Genomic DNA, 21,524 nt, shown 5'->3' with positions numbered 1-21,524 from the left:
CAGGCCCCAGAGCACCTTCAGGAATTGCAGGAAGGAAGGGGAGCCCAGCCCAGGGGGTGACCTGCACCTCGCTGCTGGCTCCCTGATAGTACAAGGGCAGAGGGGCCACCTTGGGGTTCAGTCCAAGCCAAATTCAATGTCTTCCTGTCCTTCCCCCGCCTTGGGCACTGCAGGCTCCTCAGGCTGCGTCTCAGACCGCACCTCCTCCTTTTCAGTGCTGTTTCCTAAGAGGAAAGGTGGCTCAGTGCTCCTGGGAAATAAGGCCACCCCTTCATTTTTCCCACAGGCAGGCCTAGAGGCAGCCACGCAAGCTGGCGTCCAGAGAAACCTGGCACCTGAGAGTGTCGAGGAAGAGCAGGAATTGTCTAGGTTCAACAGACGCCCTGGTTTGTGTTCCCAAGGCAGTTGCTGAATAAATACCCACCAGTATGTGATCAGTAAGCAGCGGCCAGCACCCCCACAACGGCATCTCTCTGGTCACAGGCTTGGGCCCCAGGACCAGGCCAGGCTAATATGTCAGATTGTGGCTTCATTTGACCCACCCAGTCAGCTGCTCAACACTGTTCCTGCCTGGACAACCTCCCTTTCCGCCCAGCACTGTCTCGCCCATCCTGCCCCGATTCTGGACCTTCACCATGGAGGGGCCACAGTCAGGCCTGCATCCCCACACTCCCAGCTGTGGTGTCACCGGTCCCCTCCTTCCCTTAGAAGTCGTGGTCTGGAAAGGCTGAGGATTGGGATGGTGAGGAAAGGTGAAAACAGGCTCCCCAGCCCCATCTACACCTGCTGAACATGACTGCCAAGATCTACATGCCCCTAAGGAGCCCGGAAATGCCACCCGCCTGGGAATGACTTGGCTCGGCAGCTTCTCGGCCCAGGCCAGCAACCGGAAGGGTAGCTTCAAAGAGGCATAGAGTTAGGAATGTGATCACAGCCACTTCCATGTTCAGTCAAGAGTGACCCTCTCCAAGAACGTGGGATTGTTGGGCAAAGGCCCGGTGGGCTATCTCCCACGGGGTTGGGGTGGGCAACAGTTCCTCTCCCCACTGGCAAAGCTGTCAGCCCCTGTGCTTTTGAGAGTAGGGCGGCATTACCTGGAGGAGAAGCCGAAGGTAGGTCATCGTATCCTTCACTAGAAGGGGGTGGTACAGCGTCCCTTTTGCAGGTTGGGGGTGTCGGTGGTTGGTCCGAAGGCTCGTCATTGTTGAGTTCCTGAATCAGCGGGCGCGGGGACTTGGTGTCCCTACTTTGGGTCTCCAAGTCCCTCTCTGCTGCTTCTTTAAATATGCGTGTAAAGGGCGCCTCAGCCTTCCTGGCGGTGTCCTTGGAGATTGCGAATATGTTTGAAAGGGTGTGTGTGGACGTGCTTTCCAGCATGGGGAGCGAGGTGTAGTCCAGTTCAGGATCACTGTCGTCACTCAAGCCCGAGATGGTTGTGATCTTCGGAAAGCACATCTGTTTTTAAAAAAGATGTCTTTGAACATTTCTGCTGTCACTGGAATCACTCTAAAATGCCCAGTGCTAATTCCACTTCTATCCAGGGTCAGGTCAGATTGGGAGATCTCCCCATTGTGCCTCATACACTTCTCCTTCCTCCCCACTTCTCCTTTCCTTCTCTCTCTATTGCTGTAGTAGTGCTATATAAGGTGGACATAGAAGTACATCAGAAGAGCAGAAAAATGTCAGGGAGTACATGGTGATTAAAGATCAGTAATAAAATACGTTCAAGAAAACCCCAGTGATTAATCATAAAACCTTAAAGAAGGGGGGCAACAGCCAAGAGCTGCATTTCCTTTTGAAAGGTGAAAATAGAGCAGGTGTGCAATGATTTAAGCACAAAAAGCATCTTACTTTCGAATTAAAGTGATATGCTTTGTAAACGGCAAGAATGGAAGGGAAAGTGGAATTATGATGATTTGGGGAAAACCTGTGTTATAACCTTGTCCTTGTCTTCCAAAGATTCTCCTGGATCAACATCTTCCAAGTCAGGTAGGTCCTGAAAGAGCAAATGAGCCCGTGTCACCAGGAGGGCATACCTGGTAGGTGAGGCAGGTGCAGCCACACAGTGCAGTGAGCCTGGGTCAGGTGCAAGCAAAGCATGGAGGGCAAGTGGGGAATGACCAACCCCTCAGGCAGCCCCGTGCACGCTGACAAAACACACACGTGTGGCTACTTCAAGTATGAGGACCTGATCCATGAATGAGATTTGCAAGGTGTGGCATGTTTGAAGAATTTCCACATCTTTCTTCACTCAACCTTGTCATTAGAGATACAGCCAGGTTATCTAGGCGGACATGATGGAGCCCAAACCAAGTGCACCTTCTATGTACAAATTAGTCTCAGGGATCAGTGCCGTAAAATGCGTATATTTTGGACCTCCCCCAAACTAGAAGGGCTTTTGTGTTTTGTTTTGTGTTGTGTTTCTGGTGTCTTTATCTCTAGCAACTGGTCCAGCATGTGAGGCAGGCAGCACCATGTGTTACATTCCTGAACTCTGGAGTCAGACTGCCTGGGATGGTATTCTCCTCTACTGTTGCCTAGCTGTGTAGCCATGGGCAGGTTGCTTAACCTCTCTGTTCCTCAATTTCCTCAGCTGTAAAATAGGGATGAGAATAGTAGCTATCTCTCAGCATTATTGGAAGGGTAATTCAATCAATACAAGATGTATTTAGAACAGTGCCAGATAAATGGTAAGAACAATAAGTGTTAGCTGTATGCCCTGTATACAGTCGGTTCTCAAATGCTAGAGATTAATTGCCCAGTTTTGTTTCTTAGTATACATAGGCCCAGAAAACTAGAAACCCACTCAGTTTGTCTTATTGAGCCACGTGCAACTGTGCAGTTAGAAATGAAACACAGTTTAGAAATGTATCAAGAGAATGGGCAGGGGGCAAAGTTGTGCCCAGGGGTTTAAACGGAAGGAGCTCACTCATGGGCAGAGAAGCAGGCTGTCCTTCCAGGTGAGCACAGTGAGCACCAGTATACAGTAGCCTTGGGGAGCTTGAAAATTGGCTTCTGGAGGAGGAAGAGGAGCCCCACCTGGATTCCATGTTCATTCCCAGGCAATTGAGACCATGTAACTGGTCTCCCTAACACTTGTGCAGTGGGTGGGGCGTGTGCCCTGAGGGACAGGCAGTCCAAGAGGGTAAGGCAGGTGTGAGGCTAAAGGCTCAAGAAATGCCTCCCCACTACTTGCCCCACCAAACTCTCATTCCTGGGGGGTGTGACAAAATGTGTGCGTTTTCATGGTGCTCATTCCTTGGGCCGAAGCATTTGAGACTTATCAAAACAGAGCTTCAGGAAAGAGAGGGTTCATGAGGCTGAGATAATCAGAAGGTCAGGCTGCCCCTCACTGAACAGGCATCAGGGGATCGGACACTGGACAACCAGCCACATCAGAAAGCTGGAGCAGCCACAGGACAAGAAGATGGCATCAGCCACTTGCTGGGCAGCTGTCCGAGGAGATTAGAGGCTCTGATGATAAATGTAACTTTCTCAGCCATTATGTATAAGGCTAGCTGGACGGAATGGCTTAGCAGTGTAACTTCTTTGGGGAAAACAAATCAAGGGAAATCATTTGGGCCAGCGCTTCTCAGTCTTGAATGTGCAATGTGTGAACTCCCTAGGGAAGATCTTTTTTAAATGCAGATTCAAATCAGCAGGTCTGGGTGGGGCCTGGGATTCTGCATTCTAACCAGCTCCCAGGGGTGCTAAGCCTGCTGGTCTGTCAGGACCACACTTAGGGGAGTAGGAATTTTGAAGGGTTTGTATCTGATCACCTGCTTCACTGGCTGTAAAACAGATACTTATCTCCACAGGCAACTATTTACATACAGCGATGAAGAGCTTCTCCTCTATCTTCAGCGTGATGGTTTCCAAATCTCCATGTGCAACAGGCTCTGTACCCAAAGCATTCTCGGTGGCCACGGTCTGGGGAGCTGATTCTAAGGAACAACAATAAAGAGTTATTAATCTTGGAGTTAGTTTTATACGCAGCAGTCAGAGCAACAAGGCCAAGGTCAAGGTGGATTCCAAGAGCAGAGGAAGGACAAAACCTTGGTCTGAAAGGCCAGCCCCTGTGACCGAAGCTGTGAGAATCCCCAGATGAGGAGAGGCCATGTCTAGGAAAGAGAAGGGAAAAGGGGAGAGCTGCCCCCTGCTGGAACCTGGAGATGACTCGATGAGATGGACGTGCCAGCCAGGAATCAATGCAGAATAAATACACAGGAACCTTGGAAAAGGCGTGATTGATGGGCAATGAGAAAGGCAATAGCATGAGAGGCCAACTGGGGAGCCAGAGAAGAGGCAAGCTGGAGAGGCAAGTTTCATAGCCCTGTCTAAAAGGGCTGAACCCACCACCCTCTTGGACGGCCTGTCCCTCAGGGCACACGCCCCGCCCACTGCACAAGTGTTAGGGAGACCTGTTACATGGTCTCAAGATTGCCTGGGAATGAACATGGAGTCCAGGTGGGGCTCCTCTTCCTCCTCCAGGGGCCGATTTTCAAGCTCCCCAAGGCTACTGTATTCTTGGGCCCTGCTCTCTGCTTTCTCATCAATCTCATGGCTTCAGTTATTACATTAAAGACTAATGGCCCGACTTTCTCATTACACATAGGTCCTGTGTGTCCACCTGAGCACTAGCTATGTCCAGCTTGATTCAAAGAGCCACCTTGGGACACCAGGTTAGGATGAAACAAGGAAGCAGGCGAGGGCTCCGTGGTGGCTGCTGTGGATGACCCCAGGCTCACAACATGGCTCCACCATTTCCTTGCTTTGCAACTTGGAGCAAGTTACTTCACCTCTCTGAGCCTGTTTCCAGCCCCCCAAAAAATGCAGTTATGATCATAGCTCCTGGCTCCTAAGGTTGTTGAGAAGGCTAAACAAGCCGGCCTGTGAAGCTGTGGCCCTGACCGAGTGCCCATACATGTGGGATAAACAGAGAACTGGCTTTTGTCTTAACTGTTAATTACAGATGCTGCAGTTAACCCACTCCTTTTGAAATGTATCCTTTGTTCACTGAGGCAACGGCTGGCTTCACCCACAGAAAACTCTGCCGCTAGGCTAGGCACCATTTCACTGTGAAAAATCACAGGCTGGGCAGTGGTGACGCAGGAGTATGTATATGACAACCCCTAAGTCTGCAGTTCTTCTAGGCCTCCCCCAGACAGTGGGGACCTTTGTTTTGGGGGAACTTCTATTCTGGGCCAGACCAGCCAAAGTCCCCAAACAGACCTCCAATACTGCACAGGCTGGGGACAGAATGACCCGTCCCCCAAGACCCTGTGGACTGGACAAGTTCCAGGTCTGGCTCAACCTTACTGACACCACAGCAATAGGATGGCATCCCAGACGAGTCTTGGGTTTATCTGTTAGTCGGAAGGACCCGGGGATCTTGGCTAGAACCTGCCAGGGGTTCCTTTCCCTAGACCTGCATCACACACGATGTAGCCAGAGCATATGGCTACTGAGTGCTTGCATGTGGCCAGTACTCCTGAGAAACTGTATTTTACATTTTATTTCATTGTTTGTACTTGTAATTAAATATAAAAGCTGAAGCAGTATAAAACATCTCCCTTCTATTAGTAGGACTTCCTTTCACTTTAACTGTTGAAAAGTTAGCATTTGAATTACGATGTGCTGTGTCTCAAAAACATATTGGACTTGGAGACCTAGTGCTCCCCAAAAGTAAAGTATCTCATAAATAATCTTATATTGATTTAAATTACTATATCTTAGATAGAATGGGTGAAATAAACTCTATTGTTAGTGTTTCGCCCATTTCTTTTTACTTTGTCTAATGTGACTACTAGGAAATGTAGTCATGGCTCCTGTTATACGTCTATGAACAGCACTGCTGTAGATAACGAGACAACGTGTGTACTTTATCTTATAGAAACAGCAACCAGCAGTGGAAACCTGCCCTGAGACCACAGATGCATGACTCAGAGGCTGCGATTCTGGGAGTGCTGCCCCGAGCCAGCATCTGGGTTGTTCTGATCACATTGTAATGGGATAGCAAGAAGCTAGGAATATTCCTGGGCAAGTGGAATAGGGAAACTGAGACAAGAAAATTAAACAAGGCCAAACAGTTTGTGCAGCTTGCAGCCAGCTTGCAGCAAGACCTTATTGTCCTCAGCCAAGGACATGAGAATAAATGGTTAATACCTGCCCTTCCTAACCGAGAATACATAGCTTAAATCATGCTGGAACTGCTAAGGTGGCAGGTGGGGAAGCTTATCTCACTCACTGAACGAAGAAGTCAGCAGTCTCGGGACTTGCCAGGTATTCTCATAAATTCTGGAAAAAGCCACAACAAAGTAAAAGGGGACCTTGAAATCTAGTCTGTGCCCAAGATATCCAGCAGAGGAACCTTGAAATCTTTAGACAGAAGGGTATAAAACCCCTTGAACCCCCACCAAGTTCACACTCAGATTAGCTGAGTGCCCACCTGTGCTCTATGCCAGGTGTATTTTGATAAATTTGCTTGCCTTGCTTCTTTAATAAATTTGCTTGCTTCGCTTCATTAATACATTAGCTTGCTTTACTACCATGCTGCTGTCTGTCACTCTTTTGAATTTTTTCTCATGAGCATAACAAGAACCCAGGAGGGGACGGCCCTCTTCCTTCAACTCAGGGGGCTGTCTGATAACACCTTTTCTGGTGTTTCTGGTGTCCTATAACAACATTACCTTCCCAGGTAGCTCCAAGGGTTGCTGGCTGAGGGGCCTCGGCTGGGAGCACCCCTTCTGGGTCCTGGTCTTCAATCTCTGTGTTGACATCTGCAGGCAGCTCCTCTAACACATTCGCCTTTTCTGGGAAGAGCTCATCCTTGGCCTCAAAGCTTGTCTTGACAAACAGCTCCATTTTCTGCTGCCTTTCCCCATCCTCATGAAGCTCTTCCTTCCCTTTCTCATCGACATCCACGTCCTCATTCTTGTCTGCCACTGGCACCTCCCCTGGACAACAGAAGACCAAAGGTGAACTGGGAAATGTCCTGGGAGGACAGGGTGTCTGCACGTCTCCTGGGACATGCAGTGAACTGCTGAGAGGGAGCCCAGGGAACCGTCAGGGACCAGTAAAGAGTTGCCTGTTCATTCCTTTTTATGATTGCTAAATAGACAGAGCTGAATGTCTATGAGCGAGATCACTTAGCTCAGCCATCCAATGGAACAGGACACAGCCATTAAGGAAAGAGTGCAGGAGGTTCTTAGGAGATACACGCAGAAGTACATGGATTTAAGGGCCACTGTGTCTGCCTTTACTTTCAAATGGTTCATCAGAACAGAAAAGTGTGTGTGTGTAAATGTTAAAAACCAGCTGACCTAAAGATACAATATAGCTGTTCACTTTACTATTCTTTAAGCTTTTCTGAAAATAAAATTAAAAAATCTAAATAAAAAGTTGAGAAAAGAAAAAAAAACATGCTGTAGGAGAGAGTATATTTTATGAAAAATATATTATGCTAATTCAAAGGAGTAGGCAGAAAGCAATATAATTATGCCACTTTCTATAAAACACATATGTTACACGCCTGGGGGAAAGCCAGGAACTACCCACACTAAGCACTGAGGGATCCTTGCTGTGATTATGTTGTTCCTGTGCTTTTCTTCATGCAGTGCACTCACGTTTTGTAATTACATGAAAAACAATACATGCCATTTAGAAACATACATGGACACTTGCTTTTCTACTGGGCATAGGACAAGGAAGGGGCTGCTTACTCATTAAGGTGCTCTGAGCACCATCCCCAGGGTCCCGCAGGGGCTGGGCCGGGACACACCCAGGACTCACTCACTTGTTAAAAGCCTCCACCAAATGCTGGCCAGGGGCATTTGGTGTGGGCAGGGGGCTCTGAGCCTTGGACTAGGGGCAGTAGGTTGGGTGGGACAGGGAGGGGGGTTCATTTACACCAAACCTAGGAGCAGATAGAGTCTTGAAAAGGGGGCAAGGGTGAAGGCAAGACAGGGAGAGGATCCAACGTCTTAGAAGGGAGTCTGTGGGGGCCAAGAACATTTCCCAGGCCTGCCCTGGTCCAGCCAAGCCAGGAGTAGGGTGGCCCTGAATCTTTCAAGGGTCTAGCAGGTTTCATACAATCATCCAGCTAAACAGAGGGAAAATGATCTGCACCACCCTTCAAAAGGGACAGAATTGAATTGTCAAGGTGAAGCCATAAAAAGGAATGTAGCGCTGATCACGCTACAATGTGCAGGAACGTCAGAAACGTCATGCTAAGTGAAAGAAGCCAGGCGCAAAAGGCTACATGCGGTATGGCTCCATGTATATGAAATGTCTGGAAAGACTGGTGGCTGTCAGGGGCTGGGGGAGCGGGGAGTAGGAATAACTTCTAATGGGTTCAGGGTTTTATTCTGCGGTGAAGAAAATGTTCTGGAACTAGATAGAGGAGGAGCTGGTTGTGCAACATTGTGAATGTACTAAATGCCATTTTTAAATGGTTAATTTTGGCCCTGACTGGATTACTCAGTTGGTTAGAGTGTTGTCCTGACACGCCAAGGTTGCAGGTTCGATCTCCGGTCAGGGCACATACAAGAATCAACCAATGAATGCATAAATAAATGGAACAATAAATTGATATCTCTCTCTCTCTCTCAAAACAATCAATAAAAAAATTTTAAATGGTTAATTTGTTATGTGAATTCCAACTCAGTTTTTATAAAGGTGATTTGCACAGAAGGTCTGTCCAACCCTGGGGCTTCAGCTCTCTGCACTTATCCTACAACCCCCGCCACCACGCTCATGCCCTAATAAGGCTTCCATGACAGACGTCTTCATAGCCCAGGACTTCCTGTCACCTGCCATGTTAAGGCAGTCATAGAAAGCTAATACACCATTTAACTTGGAAAACTGGGGCTAGTTTAACAAATTGAGTTTAATCACTAAAAGTGGTTTGAAACTGCATGAATGTTGGGGTTTTTCACTGCCCCAGGCAGGTGGGGAAGAGCAAGTGCAGATGGATCAGCAGGTCTGTGAGTAAATGGTCAAAAATCCGCCCCCATATCCCAGCGATGACAGACTGCGAGTTGGACAGCACGGATTGCTAATCTGAGCAGAGCTCCGGGCCTTCTCAGGTGGACGCATACCCTTCTCTTGGCTCTCCATCTGCTGCTTCCTCTCTTCAGCCCGCCGCTTGATCCTCGCCAAGGCTTCAATGCTGTCTGTGATCTTCTTCCGCTCCCGGTTCTCCCACTGCTGTCTCTCTTCTTTCTCAGCCGCGTACCCGCCCCTAGCCCAGGCCTCTGCACAAGCTCTGTTTAGAGGATTTGAAAAAGAAGCGGAAATCAGTGAGGTTTGAATTTTCATAGGTTAAAGGCAAATTCAAAACACCGTTTCACCAAACTTGTTTATTTTCCCCAAAGTCACACCAAAGCCACATGGGACATGTGACCATAAGGACAGAAGCTAACACATGTACTTTTTAATCGTTAAAGTCGAATGGTTTGCCAGCCTTCTAGATATGATGCCAAAGCACAACTGACAAAAGAAAAAATAGGGAGATTGGTCTCCATCAACATTAGAATGTTTGTAATGTAAAGAATACCACAGAAAAAGTAAAACCACCACCCACGGAACATGAGAAGATATTTGCAAATCAGATACCTGATAGGGACTTGTACCTAGGACATATAAAGAAACTTACAGCTCATTAACACAAAGATAACACAATTTTAAAATGGTCAAAGGTTGCTTTGGTTGGTGTGGCAAAGTTGGTTGGAGCGTGGTCCCATGCACCAAAAGGTTGTGGGTTCGATTCCCGATCAGGGCACATATGGGAGGCAACCAATTGATGTTTCTCTCTCACATTGATGTTTGTTTCTCTCTCTCTCTCTCTCTCTCTCTCAAGACAACCAATTGATGTTTCTCTCTCACATTGATGTTTCTCTCTCTCTCTCTCTCTCTCTCTCTCTCTCTCTCTCTCGGCAACCAATTGATGTTTCTCTCTCACATTGATGTTTCTCTCACTCTTTCTCTCTCTCTCTCTCCCTCCCTCCCTCTCTCTCTCTCTCCCCCCTTCCCTCCCTCCATCCCTCTCTCCCTGTTTCTGTAAAATCAATTAAAAAAAACAAAACACCATAACCTTGGGCGAGGATTTAAATCAATGAATAAAGATATATAGATGACAAATAAGCATGTCCATATCATACGAGAGTAGAAAAAGACAAATTAAAAGGAGAGCCCACCACACACCTATTACAATAGCTAAAATCCAAAACGCTGTCAGCACCGAATGCTGGTGAGGATGTGGAGCAACAGCTGCTCTCGTCCACTGCTGGTGGGAATGCAAGATGGTGCAGCCCCTTGGGAAGACAGTTTGGAAATTACGATGCTACACAGAGTTTACCACATAATCCAGCAATCCTCCTCCCACGTGTGTACCCCAATGAGCTGAAAACAAATGTCCACACAATCCTGTACACAAAAATTCATAGCAGCCCTAGTCACAAGAGCCAAGAAATGGAAACGACCCACATGGCCATTAACTGATGGATATGTAAAAGGTGGCGCATCCAAATAGAATATTATGTTGCAGTATTATTTTGGAATGGATTAATGACACCTGCTACAATGTGGGTGAACCTTGAAAACATTTTGCCATGTGAAAAAAGCCAATCAAAAAAGGCCACATGGTGTATGATTCCATTTCCAGGAAATGCCTAGAATAGGCAAATCTACAGAGATAGAAAGTGGATTTGTGATTGCCAAGAGCTTGGAGAGGGGGAATGGGGAGGGACTGCTAATGAATAAGGGTTCCTTTTTAGGGGAATGAAAATATTCTAGATTTGATTATGGTGGTGGTGGTTACACAACTGTGTGAATATACTCAAAGCCACCGAATTGTACACTTTAAATGGGTGAACTGTTCTAGGGGCTGGCGTTACAGCAGTAACATAGGATTTGATATTGTTCTCTGTTAGAGCTGCCCTTTTATGGGGAAAGACAGACCCTTAACAAGGGAACCAGCATGTCAAAGGCTGTTGTGTCCTACGGAAAGAAACCAGTCTGAAGACACACTGGTTTAGATAGGGTGGTGGCTATAGATAGGGTGGTGGCTCATGGGAGATGTTAATAAGACAACAGGCAAGCAGGCACCTGCCAACACCTGTGATGCATGTCCCAGGCAGAGGGAAGAGCAAGTGCCCAACAGGACCAGCTGTGAGTGGTGGCATTAGGACTCAAACGCAGGTGGACTGACTCCGGAACTGGATTCGTGCTACACTGTACAGGGGCTAGATCTCACTGTGAAGGTTTGTCTCGCATCCCTGTTTACACTTTCCGCTGGTCAGTGCTACTTCAGGGTGGGGCTCAGAATTCTCAGCCACAGCTGAGCCCATTGGTTCACTCCTATGCGCCCGGTACCTGCTCATGTCCCAGGTGTTACTCCCAGGTACTCACGCAGACCCTGTGGTCGTATCGTCCCCGTTTTCCAGAGGAGGAACGTGAGGCTCGGAGGTTAGTGAGCGCACCTAAGGGGACATGACTCTTGGCTGCAGAGCCGGGCTTTCAAGTCTGCAGGCGGGCTCCACTTGCTGTCCCCCATGACCCCCAGGGCTGGGGGCTGGGGGACTGGGTACATCTCTGCCCAACTCCCCAGAAGCAGGTCTTCTTGTTGTCTCATCTAATTGGAGCGGAGGCTCTCACTTCTACTTGAAATATTTGTTGGTTTGACTTAAATCTGTGAGTTTAAAAACATTTCACCAGCTACATTTCTTTTAAAATGCCGTGTCATTCAAAATTCAGAGGGCACTTCCCTGCAAGCTGTCCATATGACTGAGGTTTTATTCTAGGTTAGAATGAATAGTGATCTCAGTTAAAAACACAGATAACAGGGGTGACAATCTACACGGCAGTCCTGAATTCATTATTCTTCATATAAAAAGAGCTCTTATGAACCAATAAAAATCCCTCCCGGAATAAAGGAAACTGGGAGGAAGCCATGAATGGAATGCTTCTAGAGGAGGCAACATCAGTGTCTGACAGAGATGGTAAATGTAACCAACCTCGTCAGTTATCCAAAAATACAAATTTAAAAGGAGACACCATCTTCACTCACCAGTTCACCTGGCAAAGATTTCCTTTACATGGCAATGTCTGGTGACACTATAAATTATTACAAACTTTCTAGAAAACAATTAAAAATATAAGCACTTTTAAAAAGGCTCAGACCACATTCTTTGATCCAATAATACAACTCCTTGAATTCCATCCTAAGGAAATAATCAGAAATGAGGCCAGAGACTTATATGCAACTATATTTGTCAAAGGATTATAAAAAAACACACCTATGAATAAACGCTCAAAAATAGAGAATTTTCTGTTATAAATAATTATGTAACCATTAAACCTATTTCCAAAGAATTTAATGATGGGTGAAAATGCTCAAAAATCAGAATTTTTAAAAAGTTTAATAAGCATGCGTAACTATTACATATTAACATGTGATCGCAAGGCTTTTCTCTTCCTTACCTGTCCTTTGGAAAAACTGGTCTGTCATCCAGGAATGTTAAGTGTTTTAGTCGAATAGTGACTGTCCTTCGATAGTTAGGGATGTTCCTAATAACTGAGTTTCCCATCAAATTCAGGACACGCTGTAAGCAAACAGGCAGAACCGAATTAATTGCTAAAAAGTAGATGTGGTTTTAATATTTTATATGTGCTGTGCTCTAAGAATGAACAAAAAGGAAGTGCCAACGTCATGACCCGCTGACTATATTAGCGAAGCCAGAGGGTGTCATTGCTGTTGTGCCATCGGAACTGTCCTGATTAACGGGCAGCCCTTTCTCTTCTGGAACTTCAGATCCTCAGTCTCAGTGTCCTTCCAGAACAACATTATAAAACATTTCCTAAGCCCCTTTCCAAGAGTGGTGACTACATTAGCTTTGCTCACACAATCTCTTCCACTGAAATTGATCTCAGTCTAATTGATTGTTTTTCTCCTTCCCAGCCAGGGCCCATTTTAAGAAAAGCACACAGCGGCTAGACAGATAAGGAGCAGTGAATAAGGGGACGGGATGGAAAGTGCCCACTTATTTACTGCGAGGGCCTTGCTCGACAGGGAAGGAAATGTGCAGTGACAGCATGCCATGCCCCATCCTTAAAGACTGTCACCTCCTCTTCCGCCTATGAAACCCAAAGAAGGTAAATAGGTAAGGAGACATGTGAGTGAACCATTTAAAATTGCTCAAACTGATGAAATATTTTTCATATCTAAAGTGGGTTTTGTTGGAGAAGGTAAATACATTGTGGACTAGCTTAGCCTTTCCCTAACTTCATTCTCATACTGCCTTCACGTTCTTGTCATATTCCAAGTGACCCCTCCTGAGGGGCTGCGGTGGTGGGAGCAGTATGCTCCAGCTGCGTGGGGTGCAGATATTTTAAACCAATCATAACACAAACTATAAGGCAGACTGCTTTTCTTATGGGCTTCATATATTGAAGTCCTAACCACCAGCACCTTAGAATGTGACTGTATTTGGAGGTAGGGCCTTTCAAGAGGTCGACTAACATGAGATGAGGCCACAGTGATGGTCCTAATCCAATATGACTGGGGTCCTTATAAAAAGAAGAGACTGGGACACAGACATGCACAGAGGAAAGACCATGTGAGGACACAGGGAGAAGACACCAAAGAGAGAGGCCTCAGAATGAAGCTAACCCTGCTGACACCTTGATCTTGGACTTCCAACCTCTAAAATCATGAGAAAATAAATTTCTGTTGTTTAAGCCCCCAAGTCCACGATAATCTGTTATGGCAGTTAAGCGAGAACAAATATTATAATGTAATACAGCTTTATATTAACACCAGGTGCTAGTAATTCTAAACTAGTTCTTTTTAATAGTCTCCTCTGTAATTATTCCTGAGCTATTTTTCTTTTAATTGACTCACCTTTTCCAGACTTATCCATGCCCTAAGCAGTAAGCAGTGAGCTCGAGGGCTTTCTGTGCTATTTTAAATATTTTTCCTAGTACACATGGCAACACATACACCCCAAAAAACAAGGAAGCCATCAAAGACCACTGAGGTTGAGTCAAAAGGACACAGGTGCTACTGGGCCAGAAGATGGGACCATTTGAGCATCCAAAATTAAAATGATAGCAAGGGTTAAATCATATCAACTACTGTATATATAAATCCATGAGCTCATAACGATACCAAAAAAGAAAACGCGTTCAATGTCACCATTAATGGTTGCTAGGTTCTTGACTCACTTCTCTGAAAATCAATCAATCAATAAAAAAGAAGCAGACACTTTTCCCGCTTTTTCTGTATGAACTGTATAGTACTAGGGAACCACTAGTTGACGAGGGAAGGTTCTTCTTTGTAGAAGCATTCCAGCTAATAATAAAGGCAGAAGGAATAAGGGAAGTAGAAAAGGACCATCGCGGACTCCTGATGAAGTAGCGCGTCTAGGCAATGCTCATCAGTGGCTGCTGAGACAATCGGGAGGAAGACCAATGGGGACTGTATAATGGCTCGGTCAGGCTGACAATACATGAACCCATTAATCAATATTAAAATTACAGAAAGAGAAGCCATCAGACATTACATGCCCCGTGATGCGATGCAACAGCACACCCTAAGTTAATTATTGAATCTGGATATGATGACGCCTCTGGCTCCATTATCATTCTCCAAGAAATACTGGGTACAGCAGTACATGTTAAACAACACCACGAGGATGCAATCAACCAAGTCCAGAATGTGGCCCATGCCAGGGGAAGGACCTGGTTTCTTTGATAGAGTAATGGGTTGGGTGGGGGAAACAGGGAAAGGAAACAGTGAGAAGTGAGAGATCAGGAAATTTGAGAGACAAATAATCCAAACACGATGCATGGTTCTGGTTTGGATTTGAACAACCCAATGGTCAAAATGCATTTTTGAGACAAATGGGAAAAATTGAACATGGTCTGCATTTTAAATGTAGTTATTACATTATTTTAGATATAATAACAGTACTTTGTGCTAAAAAAACAAAAAACAAAAAACAAAAAAGTCCTTATCTATCAGAGATAGACACTAAAATATTTGTGGGTGAAATGATATAGCTTCTGGCGTTTAAGATACTCCAGCTAAAAACACAAATAGGGAAAGAATGCGGCCCGGCCAGCATGGCTCAGTGGTTGAGGATCGACCTATGAACCAGGAGGTCTTGGCTCAATCCCGGGCACATGCCCTGGTTGTGGGCTCGATCCCCAGTGGGGGGTGTGTAGGGGGCAGACGATCGATGATTTTCTCTCATCATTGATGTTTCTCTCTCTCTCTCTCTCTCTCTCTCTCTCTCTCTCTCTCTCTCTCTCTCTCTCTCCCTTCGAGATTTAACATCTAAAGAACATTCAAGTATGCACGGTTTGTGTGTTTTACCAAATCAGGCATGCTCTCCAGGATGCTCAGGATCTCTGGGTCACTCAGCCGATTGTGGGAAAGATCAAGGACGCAAAGTTTCAGGCACTCCTTCAGATGCCGGATGTCTTCCACCGTCTCCAGGTGATTGTGGGCTATCTGGAGCGTGCTCAGGACTGGCAGACAGGCTGGAAGGTGAGGTCAGCAGAAGTAAACAACAATGGTACAAAAAGGTTTCTTGTCCACAGTATGCAACTTTAGAACCTCCCCCCCCAGGGAAAGCGGTGGACATAATGGCATTTGGAAGGACCCTGCGTGGGGCGTTCTCACAGAGGTTTTCAATGGTCTTGATGTAATTGTTGCTGAGGTTCAGAGCATCCAGCTTCTGCAGAGGTTCTAGGTTCTCGATTTTATGAAGCAAGTTCACTTGCAAGAAGAGGCAACGCAATTCGGTTTGGGCCTCCAGGTTCTCGATTTTCTGTATTCCATTGGACTCCAGCCAGAGACAGCGCAGCCCCGTGTACTCTTCCAAGTTCTCGATGCGATCGAAACCTGGCGAGCAGGGGGTGTCCAGTAAGCTCCTCCGTGCACATAAGAGGCACAGGAGTCGCCCTTGTTTTTGCCTCCCTGCCTAGCATCCACACCTCCTTCCTCTAGGGACAGTACTGCTACTTTGTTTTGAGGAACATCCCTCTTTGTCACCACCCCCCAGCTCTCAGAGTCCTGATGATTCGTGCTGGGCTGGTCATGCTCAGACACTCGGGGCGACGTAGATGAATCCTGGGGAGTGTGGCTGGCTCCACTGGAAAAAGGCAGCCTTTATGTTGGAGTGGCAGCTTGGCAAGGGGCGCCGAGCACTGCAGCAGCCACCTGCATGGCTGGGAGTGGGTGGAGGTGAGGGATGAGTTGCCCGAAATGAGTCAGAGGGGAGCAGGGCCAAGAAAAGGGGAGAGAGAACCTCGTGAAGATACATTATGAGCACCAGGATGTGGCTAAGCCTGAAGCTAGTGCAAACTGTGGGTCTTGTTTTAATTCATTTTTCAGTTTTATGAGCCCAGTTGAAGATTAGCAAAACAAACCGTAGACAGCTTGAGTGTGACCGCCTGAGAGAGTGAGCCAGAACCACCCAGCTAAGTCATTCCCAGATTCCTGGCCCCCGGAAACATGTGAGATGATGAACTGAAGTTGCTAAGTTTGGGGATAAGTTGTTAACATGGGCATATCTCTCCCCAACTTTCTACCTCTCTGACTCCTTCTACTTGGTCCAACCTACTGGGTCCCCTTCTTCTTTCTTCCTCTTAAGTATTGGTCCCCTGGGATCTGCCCCCCTAAGCAGAGAGTTTTGGAGGGGACAATGTGGAGGTGAGGAAACTAGCTGGGGGTTGTTCCAAACTGTGAAGGCATTTGTGCTGCGGGGACCCTTGGTGAACCTCCCTGGCCCGCACTCCTCACAGTGGCTGCACCATCCCCCAGGACACCAACGGCACCTTTGCCCATCCGTCTCTGTGTGTCTCTAGAACGGAGCAACGCCAGGCACACAGGAAGCCCTCAGTACATTTACTGAACATAACACAGAGGTCTGATGAGGCCGGTGGGCCATCCCCAATTCAGCCCTGCTGGGAGTTATCCCTCTTGATCAATGCAAGGAATAGCCCTGTCTCTGAACCCCAAGTTAGGTTTATATAAGATACTGGAACCAACCCTGAGCCCTTGGGGATGCCTCTAGTTATACCTCTCCATTCTGAGAGGCACCCCCTGACCCTCACCCTTTGTTTTCTGTGCCAGTCTTCGATCCTACACAATATATCTCTCCCCAACCCAACTAGCTTCTGGCTTGAAAAAATTATTAATCTTTGGAAAACTTAAAAGATATCCATGTGTTTCCTTTGTATCCATAGAACCAGTGGCGCCTTTATAAACTCTAAGGTAAGACTTTTTCTTCAAAGAACTATTATTGCTTTTTCCATAACTGAACTCTCTGAAATTTCTACTGAAATGTAATTTGAGAACGCCAGATGATCCCTGCAAGTAATTGTTATGCCATCAGCGTCTCTTTGCCTCTGCCAGAGCTTTACCTTTAAAGTGTAAATACAGCGTATCGTTCAATGCTGGGGTGATGTACAGCTTGTGCTGCTTGCAGAGCTTCTGCAGGAAGTGTTTAGTCATTCTGTTAAATGGGAAACACGAACAAGCAATTTATTTGAGTTTATCAGCTCTGAAACATATTCCAAAAATTGTTTACCACATCCATTCCTTCCCCTAAATCCACAACATCCTGTATGCCTGATAGCTATTTTAAGTTTTTTTTGGGTTTTCTGTATAGCTTTCAAGGCCTCATCTAATATTACTTTCAGCATTCTTAAAAATTGAAACATGTGCTCTAATAAAAACACTTTCAATATCGTGTCATCCATGACTACTGATGTTTCTCTCTCCAGGTCTGGCATTAAAGTTTGATAGATCGTGATTAGTTGTGCCACAGAGGCAGGCCATCCTGACTCCAATACTACAGATATTGCGCTATTTAATCGCCATGAGTCTCATTTTCTTTCTTCTTCTCCTTCTCCTCCTCCTCCTCCTCCTCCTCACCCAAGGATATTTTTTCCCATTGATTTTTTTTTACCCAGAGAGAGGGGAAGGAAGGAAGGTAGGGAGTGAGGGAGGAAGAGAGAGCGAGAGTGGGAGGGACAGCCAGAGAGAAATCGATGTGAGAGGGACACATCAATTGGTTACCACCTGCATGCACCCTGCCCAGGGACCAGGGATCGAACCTGCAACCCAGGTACGTGCCCATGACCAGGAATCAAACTCGAGACCTTTCAGTGCAAGGGCCAATGTTCTAATCACTGAGCAACATGGACCAGGGCTGAGCCTCATTTTCTTACCTGTACAATGGGGTGATTACACCATCTCTCTTACTTGGTAACTGTGTGCTATAAGTGACAGCACCATGCCCACATACCTGGGGCCATGATCTTCCTTGTCATTTCTTTGGTGTGCTAAGCAACCGTCTGACCTGCTGTCACCGCTTTGTTTCTGCTCACTTCTGTAGGATGCGTCAGAAGGACCCGCACATGTTTCCTTAGGATCATTAATTTCTGTAAAATTAAGTGTTTGGGTCTATGGAGATCAAGAAATGTATTTAAAAGTTCTCCCAATTTCAACATCATTAATAACTGTCTGCTTGTACTATGGAACACTAGTACTCATTAAATGAATAACAATCTTTAAAGGACCGTGGAATTTTTGCTTCTAGGTAGGTCCTCGGTAAAAGCTCTTATACAGATGAACAAGGAGACATGTACAAAGACATTCATTTCTGCATTATTTGTAACAGCCCAAAACTGTTAACAGTGCAAATGTCCATCCATAGGAACTAGTTAAAATAAAACAATGGATTATTATTCTGCCTTGCAAAGAATGCACTGGAGTTAGTTACATCACCAGTATGGCTTAATTCTCAGAAACATCTGCAGAATGAAAAAAAGCAAGTTTAATAATAAGCACAGAATACCATCTATATGAATTAAAAACACACAAACCAATGCTATGCATTAAGAACATTACACACACACACACACACACACACATATAGTAGAGGGAGGGAGGGAGAGAGAGGTATTAAATTAAGGAATCCATACAAAATTCTGGAGAAGAGGATAAAGGAATGGGACTAGGATTGGGGGCTGAGAATGTCAATCTGAAATATATAGTGACAGAAGATGATTTGACTTTGGGTGGTGGGCACACAAAGCAATATGCCAGGGGTCCTCAAATTACAGCCCGCAGGCCACATGCGGCCCGCCGAGGACATTTATCCGGCCCGCCAGGTGCCGCTGCCTGTCCTGCTTAGCAGCCGACTCGTCCCAGGCCCGCAGTGCGCATAGGAATTTGTTCATAGTTTTTTTTTTAAACTATAGTCCGGCCCTCCAACAGTCTGAGGGACAGTGAACTGGCCCCCTGTTTAAAAAGTTTGAGGACCCCTGCTACAGATAATGTATTATAGAATCATGTATCATGTATCATAGAATTGTTTACTTGAAGCCTATATGATCTTATTAAACAATGTCACCTCAATTAATTTAATGAAAATTATCTGAGCCCAGCTGGGTGTGGCTCAGCAGTTGAGAGTCGACCCAGGAACCAAGAGGTCACCGGTTCAATTCCTGGTCAGGGAATATACCCGGGTTGCGGGCTCGATCCCCAGTATGGGGCGTGCAGGAGGCAGCCAATCAATGATTCTCTCTCATCATTGATGTTTCTATCTCTCTCTTCCTCTCCCTTCCTCTCTGAAATCATTAAAAATATATTTAAAAAAAGAAAATTATCTGAGATTTTTTTAAATTAAAAAAGACTTCAAGTGAATTGATAAAAATATTAATCATTTTCAGTTCTTAGTGATAATAATACATGAGTGTTTGGTATAATGTTCTCTGTTCTTTTTTAAAAGTTCTCGAAAGAAAAAACATAAAAAGTAACAAACATAAAAGTAACAAAAATAGTGGAAATGAGCACATCCAAATGAGCACTTAATATTTTTAAAGGCCAATCAAAATTGGCCAGTTCAAATACACTTAATCTTAAGGGTCGCTGGCTTCTACTGTGTTTGTGAAGTCTATTGAATGAAGATCTCTCCTCCATGCACGGGTCTGGGTCTTGCACTTCCCCATTTCCCACTGCATACAATGCTCAGCCACAACAAAACAACAGATAAAGGTTTGTGAAATAAAGAATACATAATTGATTATATTAATAACAAGAGCTATGATTTATTAATGACCCACTGCTATGACAGAACCTCTAATTATAATTATCCTTGTAATAATATCTCTGCTTGCAGATAAGGAGATTGCTCCACAGAGAGATTAAGATCTGGACCAAGAGCCATAAAGCTGGCCAGTTGCAGAGCTGCAATATGAAGCCACTCACGTGGCTGGCCACAGAGCAACATGGCTTTCCAACAGCTCCTTGTACAGGGCTTGCCTGGACAGTTGATGCTCAAGATATACACTGAGTGGCCAGATTATTATGATCTCTGAACGCATAATAATCTGGCCACTCAGTGTATATCCTATATAATAAAAGGTTAATATGCAAATTGTCCCCTCGACCAGGAGTTCGACCAGCAGGCAGGCTGGCCAACCGCCCATGTCCCCTCCCCCTGGCCAGGCTGGCTGTACCCGACCCATGCACAAATTCATGCACCGGGCCTCTAATATATATATATATACACATGCATACTGAGTGGCCATATTATTATGCGTTCAGAGATCATAATAATCTGGCCACTCAGTGTATTTGTTGACTGGGTTCAAAAAATGAGAGAAGCTTTGTGCAGTGGCAGTATCGTAGCCAATGAAGTTTATCTGAGACATGATTATTGCTAATTAGAAAAAAGAAACATAAATCAAGTAGTCTCTCTATCTAGTCACTAATAGGTTTCCCTTAGGGCCCCCACTCAAGAGAGAGCAGAGGCTGAAACCTGTTTTCTATGCCCATTTCTGGGAAACTGGCAAGGAGTCACCTGCTAACCCCAGAACCCGCAGCTCTTGGTTCACTCGTTCTATCATGAGCCAGGCACTGGAATGGACACTGAGTTCAATTAAGATGTCCTGCTTTGGCATCTTTTGATCTTAAATGGTGATAGCAATGAAGGGATACATTCAAAACACAAAAAGTTAGGAGGGGAGAGAATGGTATGTTGGGTAAGGACTTGGGCTCTGGCGTCAGATTGTCGCCTGAGTCTATTCTGTTATTCTGACTGAGGGTAATCTGTATGAATCTGTATGAGGGTAATCTGTATTTCCTCATCTGTGTGAAATGGGGAAAGGAGTGCCTATTGCAGAGGGCGGGTGTATGGCTCAAATGCAGTGAACGCGTGGCACCCATCCTTTAATAAGTGTGGGCCGCTATTATTATTATTGTTATTACTGGCTGTGAAGATCAGGTGTGTGGTGTTGGGCGCAGCCCATCGCCCCCCTCGCCTCCCTGGAGCGGCGGTCAGCACCTTCCTTGCGGCTCCCTTGGCCTGCGTTCCCGTGGTCACCCGCAGACTCCTCCACGCCAGGCACCACACCCGGTTCCTGCGTGCAGTCCTTTTTCTCTCCCTCGTCCGCCGTGGGCTCCAAGACCTCAGGGTGCATGTCTATTCCGGAAACAGCGAACACCC

General features: G+C 45.9%; 1 protein-coding gene across 1 annotated transcript; it reads right to left on the bottom strand.

Moving 5' to 3' along the window:
- Positions 1-117: 117 nt before the first annotated feature.
- DNAAF1 (dynein axonemal assembly factor 1) lies at positions 118-21,498 on the bottom strand (the record flags this gene model as incomplete). Its single annotated transcript, XM_080645188.1, has 12 exons — positions 118-224; positions 1,095-1,455; positions 1,940-1,996; positions 3,835-3,944; positions 6,690-6,956; positions 9,099-9,265; positions 12,481-12,602; positions 15,377-15,543; positions 15,686-15,907; positions 17,431-17,522; positions 18,318-18,453; positions 21,363-21,498. The coding sequence occupies 12 exons, from the start codon at positions 21,496-21,498 to the stop codon at positions 118-120; spliced, it is 1,944 nt and encodes a 647-aa protein (XP_080501314.1).
- Between the last annotated feature and the right edge of the window lie 26 nt (positions 21,499-21,524).

Source organism: Plecotus auritus (assembly GCF_963455305.1).
Source record: "Plecotus auritus genome assembly, chromosome: 10".
NCBI classification, from domain to species: domain Eukaryota; kingdom Metazoa; phylum Chordata; class Mammalia; order Chiroptera; family Vespertilionidae; genus Plecotus; species Plecotus auritus.
This window is presented reverse-complemented; position numbering and strand designations above follow the sequence as displayed.